Source organism: Carcharhinus amblyrhynchos, chromosome 25, assembly GCF_965287045.1.
Source record: "Carcharhinus amblyrhynchos chromosome 25, sCarAmb.v2.hapA, whole genome shotgun sequence".
Taxonomy (NCBI): Eukaryota; Metazoa; Chordata; class Chondrichthyes; order Carcharhiniformes; family Carcharhinidae; genus Carcharhinus; species Carcharhinus amblyrhynchos.
Window position 1 is genome coordinate 1,917,208 of NC_137348.1, and position 14,556 is coordinate 1,931,763.

Consider the following 14,556-nt stretch of genomic DNA (forward strand, 5'->3'; position numbering starts at 1 on the left):
ACACTCTCACTCTCGCACACTCTCACTCTCGCACACTCTCACTCTCGCACACTCTCACTCTCGCACACTCTCACTCTCGCACACTCACTCTCGCACACTCACTCTCGCACACTCACTCTCGCACACTCACTCTCGCACACTCTCACTCTCGCACACTCTCACTCTCGCACACTCACTCTCACACACTCACTCTCTCACACACTCACTCACTCTCTCACACTCTCACTCACTCTCTCACACTCTCACTCACTCTCTCACACTCTCACTCACTCTCGCACACTCTCACTCGCTCTCGCTCTCTCACACACTTAAGAGTCTCTCTCTCACTCATTCACACACGGATTTTCTCGCTTGCGCGCGCGCAGTCATACGGACACAATCACTTGAACCAGGGGATGGTTTCCACATTCTGCCTGTTATTTTACCTGCGGTTTTGAATTGATTGGGTTTTGAGGATTGTGCAGGTGTTTTAATCTCAGTTTGTGGTTGAATTCTCTGCTGCTGCTGACAGTGTGTATCCTCTCTCCTCTGCAGGTGTTGCCAGATAATGCTGAGGATGGCTGGCGTGTGTTCAGCTCTGCACCCGACAGTGAAGGGAGATGTATCTGCACCGTGGTGGCTCCTCAGCAGACCCTGTGCTCACGGGATGCTCGCACCAAGCAGCTGAGGCAGCTCCTGGAGAAGGTATGGCAGGGGCAGATATCAACAAGGTGGACTGAATGGCCACCCCCTTTCTGTAGTTCTGTAAAGGTTAAGCACAAGCAGAATCCAACATCAACCCTGGCTCGCTCTGTGTAGAAAGAGTAGATATTGCCCTGGGTTACAGTCCACACAGTGGGAGATTGGAAATCTCAAGCTGGACCTACACTCCCAGTCGTTCTCCCCACGTCTGCGTGGGTTTCCTCCTGGTGCTCCAGTTTCCTCCCACAGTCCAAAGACGTGTGCGTTAGGTGGATTGGCCATGCTAAATTGCCCCTTTAGTGTCAGGTGGTGTAGCTAGGGTAAATGCATAGGGTTGTGGCCAGTGTAAACTCGATGGGTCAAATGGCTTCCTTTCCCCAAAGGAATTCTATGATTTCCAAATCCATGTCTGCCTTTTCCACAAATCCCTGTCAGAACCTCACCAGTCAGATTTCCATTCTGGCCAAATACTGAAACCGCACTTGCCAATGCTGTAAATGATAGCGTGTGTCACCCTTGTGAACTATCCTTCTGGCTGCAAGTTTGACCCCACCATCTTCCTCCAATGCCGCTCCACTCCCAGAATCCTGGAATACTGTAACACAGAAAGGCATTTGGCCCTTTTAAGTTTGTGCTGGTTCCTTCAAAGAGCAAGGCAGGCAGCCCTGCTGGTCTAGCTGGGTGTGACTGCTCATACCGATTCCATTCTTATCTAGAATCATCACCAGACAATCGCTGGAAACTGCTTCTCTTCATGTTCCTGCACTGTTCCTTTAAGTTTTAAGTTTATTAGTGTCACAAGTAGGCTTACATTAACACTGCAATGAAGTTACTGTGAAGATCCCCTAGTCACCACACTCCGGTGCCTGATTGGGTACACTGAGGGAGAAATTAACACGGCCAGTTCACCTAACCTGCATATCTTTGGAGTGTGGAAGGAAACCCACGCTGACATGGGGAGAATGTGCAGACTCCACACAGATAGTAACCCAAGCCGGGCATCGAACCGGGCTCCCTGGAATTATGAGACAGCAGTGCTAACCTCTGTGCCACCGTGCCACCTCTGTGCCCTAAGCGTCTATCCTTGGTCCTTCCTCCTCTTTCTTCAGCTCCTCAGTGACATCAGCTGAAACGTCTGCCTTCACATACACAGCAATGACATGCCAACGACACGCCGTCCTCTCTGATCTCTTTGGATTCCTTCCTTACTTTTCCAGCCTGCTTTTCTGATATCCATTATTGGACAATCCGAACATTCCTCCGTAAGATATTACCTTTGCCATCTCTGCAAACGCTGCAAACTCCATTCACTGACCATGCTTTTGACCCTGGGAACTGTTGAGTTCAATAAAATCATCCCTTGGCATTGGGTCTGATCCTGAGAATAATTGTAACCCGGTATCCACACTATCACTAAGACCACCTGTAACATCGCCTGCTTCGACTGGTGACTTTATTCACCTGTAACTGAAGCCTCCATCCATGCCTCTGGCCTTGAGATTTGACTGTTTCACAGCTGACCAAACCCGGCTGCCATTGTCCACCTGACCGGTACTGAATAAAACACAACCGTCCCAATCTGAACTCTCACCCCATCTCCTTCACTGACTGTCCTTTCTCTGCCTTCTGCTCAGACAATGTCGCCATTTTAAAATTATCATTGCTGTTTTCAAATTCCCCAAGTTTCAATCCCTGCTCCCAAATCTGTAACCTTTTCCTTACTAATTACTTCTTAATTACTCCTTCCGCCTTATTGATTTTTGTAATTCTAGTTTCAATCTAATATGATCGGAATGTTGTTAGTTATCCACGGGTGCCACAGTGGAGGATTTGTTCCCCAAGGGATTATATTTTATTGATGAATTTCATTCATATTTCTATAAGTGTTTATCTACCATCGTATCTTTGAATCTACCTCGGTCACTCGCATTTCAACTCCATAATAGACATTGCTCAAATTTAAAACCCCAATTTCAGACCTGACCACATCACGTGAAATTCTACCTCATTAATGATTGCTCTGCACCATAGATTCTTTACTGTAATATTATTAATTAATATTCTCTCATTACAGAGTGGAAATTTAAATTAGCCTGTTCTATTTGTGGTTCCTCAATATATCATTTGAGAATATCAGTAACAGATCCCCAGAGCCCTGTGTTACTGACTGTATCTGTACTGATGTTAATCCAGCTCCCTCACACTGTCACTCAGTAACCCCTCTCTCCCCAGCACTCTGTGTTACTGACTGTGTCTGTACTGATGTTAATCCAGCTCCCTCACACTGTCACTCAGTAACCCCTCTCCCCACCCAGCACCCTGTGTTACTGACTGTATCTGTACTGATGTTAATCCAGCTCCCTCACACTGTCACTCAGTAACCCCTCTCTCCCCAGCACTCTGTGTTACTGACTGTATCTGTACTGATGTTGATCCAGCTCCCTCACACTGTCACTCAGTAACCCCTCTCCCCACCCAGCACCCTGTGTTACTGACTGATGGTCCTGCAGTAACTCAGGGTTACTGTGGCCATATTGGGGAGCTGATGACTATTGGGCTGATATTACTGCACTTATTGCAATATTGTACAGGGACAGTGCACAGACTCATGGGGACTAAATCCTCCTGGTCTTGCAGTGCCAGGCCCAGAGGCAAAGAGCCGGAAAATAGGGTGGTTGGCACAGTGGTTAGCACTGCTGCCTCACAGCACCAGGGACCCGGGTTCAATTCCAGCCTCGGGTCACCGTCTGTATGGAGTCTGCACATTCTCCCTGTATCTGCGTGGGTTTCCTTCGGGTGTTCCGGTTTCAAAGAACAAAGAAAATTACAGCACAGGAACAGGCCTTTTGGCCCTCCAAGCCTTCACCGACCACGCTGCCCGACTTAACTAAACCCCCGACCTCCTTTCCGGGCACCATACCCCTCTATTCCCATCCTATTCATGTATTTGTCAAGATGCTCCTTAAAAGCCACTACCATATCTGCTTCCTCTACCTCCCCCTAGCAGCGAGTTCCAGGCACCCACCACCCTCAGTTAAAAATCTGCCTCGTACATCTCCTTTCAACCTTGCCCCTTGCACCTTCAACCTGTGCCCCCCTAGTAATTGATTCTTGCAGTCTGGGAAAAAGCTTCTGACTATCCACTCTGTCCATGCCTCTCATAATCTTGTAGACTTCTATTAGGTCTCCCCTCAACCTCGTTCCAGGGAGAACAAACCAAGTTTCTCCAACTTCTCCTCTGAGCTAATGCCCTTTGTACCAGGCAACATCCTGGTAAATCTTTTCTGTAAGAACATAAGAACATTAGAAATAGGAGCAGGAGTAGGCCATCTGGCCCTTCGAGCCTGCCCCACCATTCAATAAGATCATGGCTGATCTGAAGTGGATAAGTTCCACTTTTCCGCTCTCTCCCCATAACCCTTAATTCCCTTGTCTGTCAAAAACCTATCTACCCGTGACTTAAATATATTTAGCGAGGTAGCCTCCACCACTTCAACGGGCAGAGAATTCCAGAGATTCACCACCCTTTGAGTGAAGAAGTTCCTCCTCAACTCCGATCTAAACAGCACCCCCTTATTTTGAGGCTGTGCCCTCTAGTCCTGCTGTCCTTTCTAAGCGGGAAGAATCTCTGTACCTCTACCCTATCCATCCCTTTCATTATCTTATACGTCTCCAGAAGATCCCCCCTCAACCTTCTGAACTCCAATGAGTACAGACCCAGTCTATTTAGTCTCTCTTCATAGTCCAACCCCCTCACCTCCGGTATCAGCCTAGTGAACCTCTCCAAAGCCTCCACATCCTTCTGGTAGTGTGGCAACCAGAATTGAACACTATATTCCAAGTGTGGCCTAACTAAGGTTCTATAAAGCTGCAACATGAAATGTCAATTTTTACACTCAACACCCCGGCCGATGAAGGTAAGCATGCCATATGCCTTTTTGATTACCTTCTCCACCTGCGTTTCCACTTTCAGTGACCTGTGTACCTGTACATCCAGATCCTTCTACCTATCAATACTCCTAAATGTTCTGCCATTTACTGTATATTTCCTGTCTGTATTAGACCTTCCAAAATGCATCACCTCACATTTGTCTGGATTAAATTCCATCTGCCATCTCTCCACCCAAGTCTCCAACTGACCTATATCCTGCTGTATCCTCTGATAGTCCTCATCACTATCGGCAAATCCACCAACCTTTGTGTCGTCTGCAAACTTAGTAATCCTCCCACACTCCAAACATATGCGTGTTAGGTGAATTGGCCATGCTAAATTGACCCTGGTGTCAGGGGGATTAGCAGGGTAAATGTATGGGGTTGTGGGAATAGGGCCTGGGTGGAATTGTGGTCGGTACAAACCCATTGGGCCGAATGGCTGCTTTCTGTGCTGTAGGGATTTGATGAAAGGCTGTGCCCAGGCAGTTCCTCCCGTGAGGATTCCCTCACCTCCGAGGGGCTTACAGACTTTCGCCCTGATGTTTTAATTGGATCCACAGCTCCGTATTGAGGGGCCTGTGCAGTTCCCAGCCTGCCTGAACATTACTCTCCTCTTCCAGTGACCCCCAAAACTGCTGACCCTCTGATTGGGTGTGTGGCACCAGGGGCCCACCCACCATCCCTCATTGGCCACTCGCTGTACCAATAAGAAGGCTTCCTCCCAGAGGATTGCGCCGCCTATCTCGCTGACAGCAGATATGGAGTCAGGAATCCCGCTCGGAGCTGTGAGAAAATCCAGTTCCTGGTGTCATGGTTTTCAATCCTAATTGTCAACGTTGTTTTGTTCAGTTTTGGCATGTCAACTGTCACGGCGCAATTGGATGTTGTCACCATTAGGTGTCTCGGGTGAGTGCAATTCTCCCAATTCTTCGATCCTGTAGAAATGATCTTTATTTGGAGCCTGTGAATCTGGCTGATTTGTCTCCGAGTCAAGCGTGCTGTGTTCCTGGTTGTGTTCAGCAGTGAGAAGGTGGGGGACCTGTGGGCTATTGGTGGATGTAGCTGGTGATCTCACTCCCCCTTCACTGTTACAGGTGCAGAATATGACTCAGTCTATCGAAGTCCTGGATCGGCGAACGCAGCGTGACCTGCAGTACGTGGAGAAAATGGAAACGCAAATGAGAGGCTTGGAAACAAAATTCAAACAGGTGGAGGAGAGTCATAAAGCACATCTCTCGCGGCAGTTTCAGGTATGAGCTGTGAGAGAGTTTCACAATCTCTGCTTGTGGGGGCTGCTCTGTGGGATGGAGAAAGGTTTGCCAGCCACGCGTAGTCAGAGGAATTTGGCACCTTCCAAAGTCACCAGCTTTATCGAAGTGATCCCTTCTCAAGAGGACTCCAATAACCCAGTGAGTCGATTGGCCAGGCCAGCAAACAATAACTCCCCGCTTCACATGAATGAGGGAATGACATTCGGCCCATCAAATCCATTCTAACCTCCTGCATGGGCATCTCTACATGCCCCCATCCCACCAACTCCAGGACCTTTATCCTCTCACCCGCGGAGTAATCACTCAGATGGGAATCCTGCCATCCCTCATTTCTCGATCCAGTTTTGTTCCAAAGACTCTGAATTAAGTTTTTGCACAGGCTGGTCCACGTTCACTGCCCTCCGCGAGCTACCTGAGTTCACCAAATTTAAAAATCATTGGCTACAAACGCTTAAAGCACAGGCGGAGGCCATTCAGCCCAATATGCTTGCCCACCCTCTTTATTAAGGAGAACAAAATGGCAGAGATATTGAATAATAACCATAGCTGCCAAGGATATGAACATGGTGGACATGATGTTGGAGGAAAAGATAAAAAAATTTATGATTGAATCAGGGAGATAATTAATAGACTAATCAGACTTAGACTGGGCAAAACCTCAAGTCCAGGGGAATTACATTGATTCAATGCAGGAGCTAACAGAGGCGCTATTATACAAATATAACTATTGATTAGAGTAGGAAAATGTGCCAGAGAACTGGTGGACAGTTAATGTGATTTCTATATTGCAAAGAGAGACAGAGCAAACTCGGGCAGCTATAGAATAAATGAGCCTAATGTCACTGACAGGAAAGGTGATGGATTCCTTACCAAAAGCTGAAGGCTAAAATGGAAAACCTCTCAGAAATGGAATTGTTTTGTAAAGTCATCCACGTGGTTTTCAAGCCGGAATGTTCTGCTTCACCAACCTCACTGAATTCTTTGAAGAATTCACAACGTAGATGAGGGTAATGTAGAAGATGTAATAAAGTTTAATTTTCAAAATGCCTTCAGTTAAATACAAAATGGACATGTGAATCAGATCAATGTGTGTGGAGCTGGGAGGCCAGGAGCAGAATCGATAGAAAGTTATCTACAAAATGGCTGGGATTAAAAGTAGTTACTTCGGCTGGCAGTGGACGGGAAGTGGCACTTCCCAGACATCAATCCAGGAACCACTGGTGGTCACCGTTTACAGTAACAAATTGGGCTCTGAAATTGGGAGCACACTTGAACAGCTGACACCAAATGAGAGGGTGTAGGTAATACCGAGGAAAACTGTGGCAAAATACAGAAAGAGAATAAAATTACAGAATAGACATATCAGTGACAAATAACATCATTATCGGTAAGTGTGAGATGATACATTTTGACAGGAAATTTTAAAAGAAATTTTATTCCTATCTCAAAGTTACAAAGCCACCGTGCAGTGTGGACAGAGCAAGCCCTTAATCTATCTCCTTGCTTGCTCCAAAAACCAATTCAACTGCAAAATGAATCCAAATCATGGCCCCTACAAAAGAGACATACAGAATACAAGCTTACGAGAACAGAAATTGCGCCTGATCTTGGACTTGGTTTTTGCCAAAAGGCCAAGAAGTGAAAAATAAGGAGGTGACATATCCCTCAGAAATGCTGATTCTAAATGGGGTAAAGGGACAGAGGAATCTGGGGGGAACGGATACACCATCAGTAAAAATAGTCACACGGGTTTATAAGGTCATAGAAAACAAACACTTGGATTCATTTCCAGAGCGATGGAATTGAAAAGCAGAGAAGTTATATTAAACTTCTGCAGTGCCTTTGTTAGACTACACTTGGAGCACAGGCCTGGTCTCGATATTATACACTATATAGAGGCACTAGAAAAGATCTAAAACTGATTGACAAGGATCATAGCCAAATTGAGAGGTTACAATTGTTAAGAAAGACTGAACAGGCTGGGATTCTTTTCTCTAAAAAAAGAGAAGGTTGAGGAGTGACCTAGATTTAAAGATGTCTCCACATATTGAGGGGACAGGAACTTGGAACCATCGATAAAATTCAGTCAGTAATGAATCCAGTCTGTAATTCAGGAGAGATGTCTTTACCCAGAGAGTGGTGCGAATGTGGAGGGAGCCGGTGTTAGCATCAGCTGGAAGGGGTGATGAAAGGTGGGAGGAGGTTCTGGAGTGTAAATACTAGCATGGGCCATTTGGGCCAAATGGCCTATTTCTATAAGGCCATAAGGCACAGGAGCAGAGTAGGCCATTCAGCCCATCGAGTTTGCTTCACCATTCAATGAGATCATTACTGATTTGACATAATAACCCTCAACTCCACTTTCCCATCTTATCCTCATAACCCTCGATTCCCTCACTGATTAAAAATTTTGTCTATCTCAGCCTTGATCGTACTTAACAATCCAGCCTCTGCGGCTCGCAGAGAGAAGTTGTTCCTCCTCATCTGTCTTCAGTGAGTGTCTCCCTTACTCTGAGATTATGCCCTCTGGTTCTGGACTGTCCCACAAGGGGGACCAATCTCTCAACATCGCCCCAGTCAAGTCCCCGGATAATCTGATATCTCTTAATAAGGTCGCCTCTCGTTCTTCTAAACTCCAATGAGCACAGGCCCAAACCACTCAACCTCTCCTCATAAGAAAATCCCTCCATACCCAGGATCAACCTAGTGAACCTTCTCTGGAGTGCCTTCAAAGACAAGATATCATTCCTTGGATAAGGGGTCCAAGACCGTTCACAGTATTCCAGGTGGGGTCTAACTCGTGCTTTGCATAGTTTTAGCAAGATTTCCTGATTTTTATACTCCTTTCTCTTTGAAATAAAGGCCAACATTCCATTTGCCTCCCTGTTACCTGCTGAACTTGCATGTTAGCTTTGTGTGATTTATGCACGAGGACCCCAAGTCCCTCTGAGCTGCAGCTTTCTGCAGTCTTTCTCCATTAGATAATATTCACCCAAACAGATTGATGATGGAACACACACGGCTTTGATATTGAGATAATCAGTTTTGAGGATTCTGCTGTTATCCCAATGGGAACGTTGACAGATCGAGGATAACATCCAGGCCAAATTTCCCTGAAAATAAACACCCGGACAGAGAACTTTTCCTACCCTGAATTCTCACTCATCATTTGTTCGAAAAACTCAACACAAATCCATTCAAATGGTTGGCTACAGCTGACCCTGATTGAGCAGTAACTCTATTAAATGCTGCCTGCCTCGCTCTGATCCACAAGATCTTACCTCCACCGTTCTGTTCAGTTCAATTTGCCACCAGCCCTTTTTATGATTTCTGATTTGAATTAAATGTCCAAGTTTTGCAGATACATCCCCAGTGAGAGTCAGTGTGCATGGGACCCGTCCCCCAGTGAGAGTCAGTGTGCGTGGGACCCGTCCCCCAGTGAGAGTCAGTGTGCGTGGGACCCGTCCCCCAGTGAGAGTCAGTGTGCGTGGGACCCGTCCCCCAGTGAGAGTCAGTGTGCGTGGGGCCCGTCCCCCAGTGAGAGTCAGTGTGTGTGGGACCCGTACCCCAGTGAGAGTCAGTGTGTGTGGGACCCGTACCCCAGTGAGAGTCAGTGTGTGTGGGACCCGTACCCCAGTGAGAGTCAGTGTGTGTGAGACCCGTACCCCAGTGAGAGTCAGTGTGTGTGGGACCCGTCCCCCAGTGAGAGTCAGTGTGTGTGGGACCCGTCCCCCAGTGAGAGTCAGTGTGCGTGGGACCCGTCCCCCAGTGAGAGTCAGTGTGCGTGGGACCCGTCCCCCAGTGAGAGTCAGTGTGCGTGGGACCCGTCCCCCAGTGAGAGTCAGTGTGCGTGGGACCCGTCCCCCAGTGAGAGTCAGTGTGCGTGGGACCCGTCCCCCAGTGAGAGTCAGTGTGCGTGGGACCCGTCCCCCAGTGAGAGTCAGTGTGCGTGGGACCCGTCCCCCAGTGAGAGTCAGTGTGCGTGGGACCCGTCCCCCAGTGAGAGTCAGTGTGCGTGGGACCCGTCCCCCAGTGAGAGTCAGTGTGTGTGGGACCCGTCCCCCAGTGAGAGTCAGTGTGTGTGGGACCCGTCCCCCAGTGAGAGTCAGTGTGTGTGGGACCCGTACCCCAGTGAGAGTCAGTGTGCGTGGGGCCCGTCCCCCAGTGAGAGTCAGTGTGCGTGGGGCCCGTCCCCCAGTGAGAGTCAGTGTGTGTGGGACCCGTCCCCCAGTGAGAGTCAGTGTGCGTGGGGCCCGTCCCCCAGTGAGAGTCAGTGTGCGTGGGGCCCGTCCCCCAGTGAGAGTCAGTGTGTGTGGGACCCGTCCCCCAGTGAGAGTCAGTGTGCGTGGGACCCGTCCCCCAGTGAGAGTCAGTGTGCGTGGGACCCGTCCCCCAGTGAGAGTCAGTGTGCGTGGGACCCGTCCCCCAGTGAGAGTCAGTGTGCGTGGGGCCCGTCCCCCAGTGAGAGTCAGTGTGCGTGGGGCCCGTCCCCCAGTGAGAGTCAGTGTGCGTGGGACCCGTCCCCCAGTGAGAGTCAGTGTGCGTGGGGCCCGTCCCCCAGTGAGAGTCAGTGTGCGTGGGGCCCGTCCCCCAGTGAGAGTCAGTGTGCGTGGGGCCCGTCCCCCAGTGAGAGTCAGTGTGCGTGGGACCCGTCCCCCAGTGAGAGTCAGTGTGCGTGGGGCCCGTCCCCCAGTGAGAGTCAGTGTGCGTGGGGCCCGTCCCCCAGTGAGAGTCAGTGTGTGTGGGACCCGTACCCCAGTGAGAGTCAGTGTGTGTGGGAGCCGTACCCCAGTGAGAGTCAGTGTGTGTGGGACCCGTACCCCAGTGAGAGTCAGTGTGTGTGGGACCCGTACCCCAGTGAGAGTCAGTGTGTGTGGGACCCGTACCCCAGTGAGAGTCAGTGTGTGTGGGACCCGTACCCCAGTGAGAGTCAGTGTCTTCAGGGCTGCTGCTAGTTTGAAGGTATTTTGTTTCATAACTTGTAAGCTGTGACAAATTTGGAAATAATTCTCTTTGGCAATATTGTGGAGTGTACGGTTACTCTCAGGACCTGAGGAATACTTGAGAGTGGAGAAATAATGATGCTGGTGGCCTGTAAACTAAAGTTTATTTATTATTCACAAGTAGGCTTACATTCACACTGCAATGAAGTTACTGTCAAAATCCCCTGCATGTATGTGTGTGTGTGTCTGTGTGTTTGTCACTGTGTCTGTGAGCAGGTGTGTGTGTATGTCAGTCTGGGTCACTCTATACCCTGTGTTCTTGTGTCTCTGGGATTCGGGAGCGGGGAAATTGCAGGAACACCTCAATAGCATCGCTTTCATCTTTGTTTGTTTGCAGGGCTAAGTTTAAGAAAGTTTTTTTGAAAAGCGGCATTGATTGAACGAAGATACAAGTCCAGGTCTTTGTAAGGTGGACTTGGCCTCCTGACCTTGCACTATTATATAGTTTCAGAAAAACTCAAAAAAAAACACCTGAAAATTTTAAGGCTTTCTTTAATACCTGTTGAGCTGACTTGTTAATCTTTGCTGTGATTCGCCTGCATGTTAAATCGTTTAACCATCTATAGTTTTAAACAAACTTTAAATTTATATATAAATATATCAGACAATTGTTGATGCATCTCTACTGAATGTCCTTTTGTTAAAGTGATTGAACGCATGTTAATCCAATCGCATTCTAAAAAATAAAAAAAATAAAGGCTTTTTTTCCCAAATTATTTTGGTGTAGTGTTCACTCTGCTCTCCTTCAGACAAGAATGCCAGGGAGTAGCAACCAGTTCCTGTGGAACCCATACCCTAGGGAGACTCAATCCAGGGACCCGCCTGTTGCACACACGCAGATACACACACAGATTGGAGCATGTAATCCAGCCTGACATTTTAGAGCAATACTGAGGGAGCCCTGCACTGTTGGAGGTGCCGTCTTTCAGATGTTTAGTTAAACTGAAGCCTCGTTGTCCCTCACTCTCTGGAGGACACACAAGATCCCAGAGTCACTCGTTGAAAGGCAAACAGGCGAGATTTCCCTGGTGCCCTCGTTTGAAAAAAAAGATTATCAGGTCATTATCTTGTTGCTGTTTGTGGGAGCTTGCTGTGCACAAACTGGTCGTTGAGTTTCCTACAGCAGTGAGTACAGGTCTTCTTTGGTTGTTAAAGAGTTTGAGGCCTCTTGAGCTTGTGAAGAAAGTGGGAATGATTTTTCTGATAGTTTTAGACAGGGGGTCGCGGGGAGCTGTTGGGGTTTTTATTTTTCCACACTTGCGACTGAATAGAGATTATTTTACCCGTTGCAGGCCCTAAAATCGCGAATGGATGAACTGTTGCCTTTAATCCCCGTGCTGGAGCAATATAAAGCTGACGCCAAGTTGGTGTTGCAGTTTAAAGCGGAAGCGGCGAACCTGACAGCTGTTCTGGCCGAGCTTCAGGACGAGATCGGAGCATACGGCTACGAAGAGCTGCTGCGCAGAGTCTCCAGTCTTGAGGACAGGCTTCGGGCCTGCATGCAAAAATTAGGTAGGCCCCAAAACCGCGCGTCTTAAACAGCTTACGCGGAATTGGCTACTCCCCTCGGCTGCCGAGGGGGGGTGCTGAATCGCGGATCGGAGGCGGCAACAGTGGGGTCCTGAGGGTCTCTGGTTGTTCCCCGTCCCCCCCCCCACACACACAGGTGGGGACAGTGGAAAGACAAGCCCGAAATTCCCCATTTCCCCAGCCCTCCCTGCCTGACGGGAAACACAGCTTTCTCCCTACTTGCCTGAGTGACTGAGGTTTCAGTGTCCCTCCTCCCCTGGGTGGGGACAAAGTGGTTCGTTGTTGGTAGGTGACTGAGCTTACGAACAAACCCCTCCCCACCCAATTGAGCCTTTCTATCAGCGGAGTTGCAGGCTGGGTAGTGATCAGGTGCAAGGGGCACAAACAGGTTTCTTTCTCGTCCCCTTCAATGGTGAAGTGACATCTCCCCAAAACATCTAGCACAGGCTGAGATGAGTGAGCTCCATACTGACCAGGGATGAAATTTGGGATCTTTCTGTTCCCTCTCGCAGGCACAATGTGACATTTATCCAGCAGGCCCTGAGTGGGGAACAGGATCCTTTTAACTCCAAACAAGCTGGGGTAAATCACCATGGTGATAGGGGGAACATACAGTCAGCTATGGTGTGCATCACTGTCAGACCATTGCACGGGAGGCCATGTCTTTCCAACTAGGATATCCAATATTCGAAAGGGAGAGGAGTCTGGCAGCATTCCCCCCTCCCTCTGCCAGGCAAGCAGACACACTGAAGGTAGATAGTCCCCAGTTGGAGCCTCGTGCCAGACTGCAGATCCCAGCGAGGGAATTGGCCCCTGAGTGGAGCAGCTGCAGTGAGTTAAGTTTCTAATGGGTTCCACAGTCAGAGTTAAACAAAGGCACAAACACAAAATTTCAACTTAAACCTCACCATCGTAAGCCAAGAGCTCTGCCCCCACCCCCTGGGGACACATCTCAGCACCCCCTCTACCCTGCCAGCCCAGGGCCACTATCCTGTGGGGAGGGAGGGAGGGCACTGACAGACTGACTCCAGCACACACTGCCACCCAGTCCAGTCACACTCTCTCCATCAATTACAGCCTGCGGAAAACTGACAGGAATCAGCAACCCACTCACCGTCAAGACATCCGGCTCACGGTTTGGTGCCTGGATGACCGATCCGGCTTCACCAGAGGGTGACACCAAGGTACGTGACAGCGGTCACCAAATCACCGCAAACTCAACCAGTGGGACTTAAATTGACTGGAGGGCTGGGGGAGGGGGGGGGGCGGTGGGGGGGGGGGGATTGGTGCAGAGGTGGAGAACAGAAATGAGATTGGAAAACAGAGCGCATGGAAACAGAAATAATCCTATGTAGGATAAGTATTAAAGTTTAAGTTTATTTATTAGTGTCACAAGTAGACTTACATTAACACTGCAATGAAGTTACTGCAAAAATCCCCCAGTTGCCACACTCTAGCGCCTGTTTGGGTTACACTGAGGGAGAATTTAGCACGGCCAATGCACCCTAACCAGCACGTCTTTCAGACTGTGGGATGAAACCGGAGCACTCAGAGGAAACCCACACAGATACAGGGAGAATGTGCAGACTCCACACAGACAGTGACCCAAGCTGGGAATTGATCCCGGAACCCTGGCACGGTGAGGCAGCAGTGCTAACAGCTGTGCTACCTTACAAAAATTGGCCTTGTTTGTGTGAATAGAGGATTGGAATAGGAGCTGTGAGAAGGACAGTGGGGAAGGCATCTTTCTCAGACTGGCGTCTGGTACTGTCTGTGCTGTCCTCTGGGGCTGGTATTAATGCCCCTGTATTGCATTATGTATATGTGTAAAACCTAGAGTGCACAGAATGAAGTCCCGAAATAAAGGAGATTTATTAACCTGTTATCCTAATGTTGTCGCGAGAATGGCTTGGCGGATTCTGGATATAGACAGGAACATTGTCAATATCACAACCATCTGTACCAATCAGACAGGCTGTCCTTGTACAGAGAATGGACAGGTTAGAGTGCAGTCCCAGTGGAGAAATGACAAACAGTATTTATCAAGTGAGAACAGAGAGGAAAACGGATGTGAATTCTGAGCGACAGGATTGCAATGAAGGGACTTGGTTAGACCCAGCTTGGATCAACAACTTCAG

The 14,556-nt window shown here is 48.7% G+C and overlaps 1 protein-coding gene across 2 annotated transcripts in view; it reads left to right on the forward strand.

The window, feature by feature from the left end:
* Positions 1-14,556, forward strand: part of LOC145358191 (noelin-like) — a 48,181-nt gene that overhangs the window by 21,903 nt on the left and 11,722 nt on the right. For both annotated transcript variants that reach the window (XM_080211970.1, XM_080211969.1), the window contains exons 2-5: positions 535-684; positions 5,709-5,864; positions 12,181-12,400; positions 13,496-13,602. In XM_080211970.1, the coding sequence (XP_080068096.1) occupies positions 535-684; positions 5,709-5,864; positions 12,181-12,400; positions 13,496-13,602 (633 nt within the window). The remainder of the gene's footprint in view (positions 1-534; positions 685-5,708; positions 5,865-12,180; positions 12,401-13,495; positions 13,603-14,556) is intronic.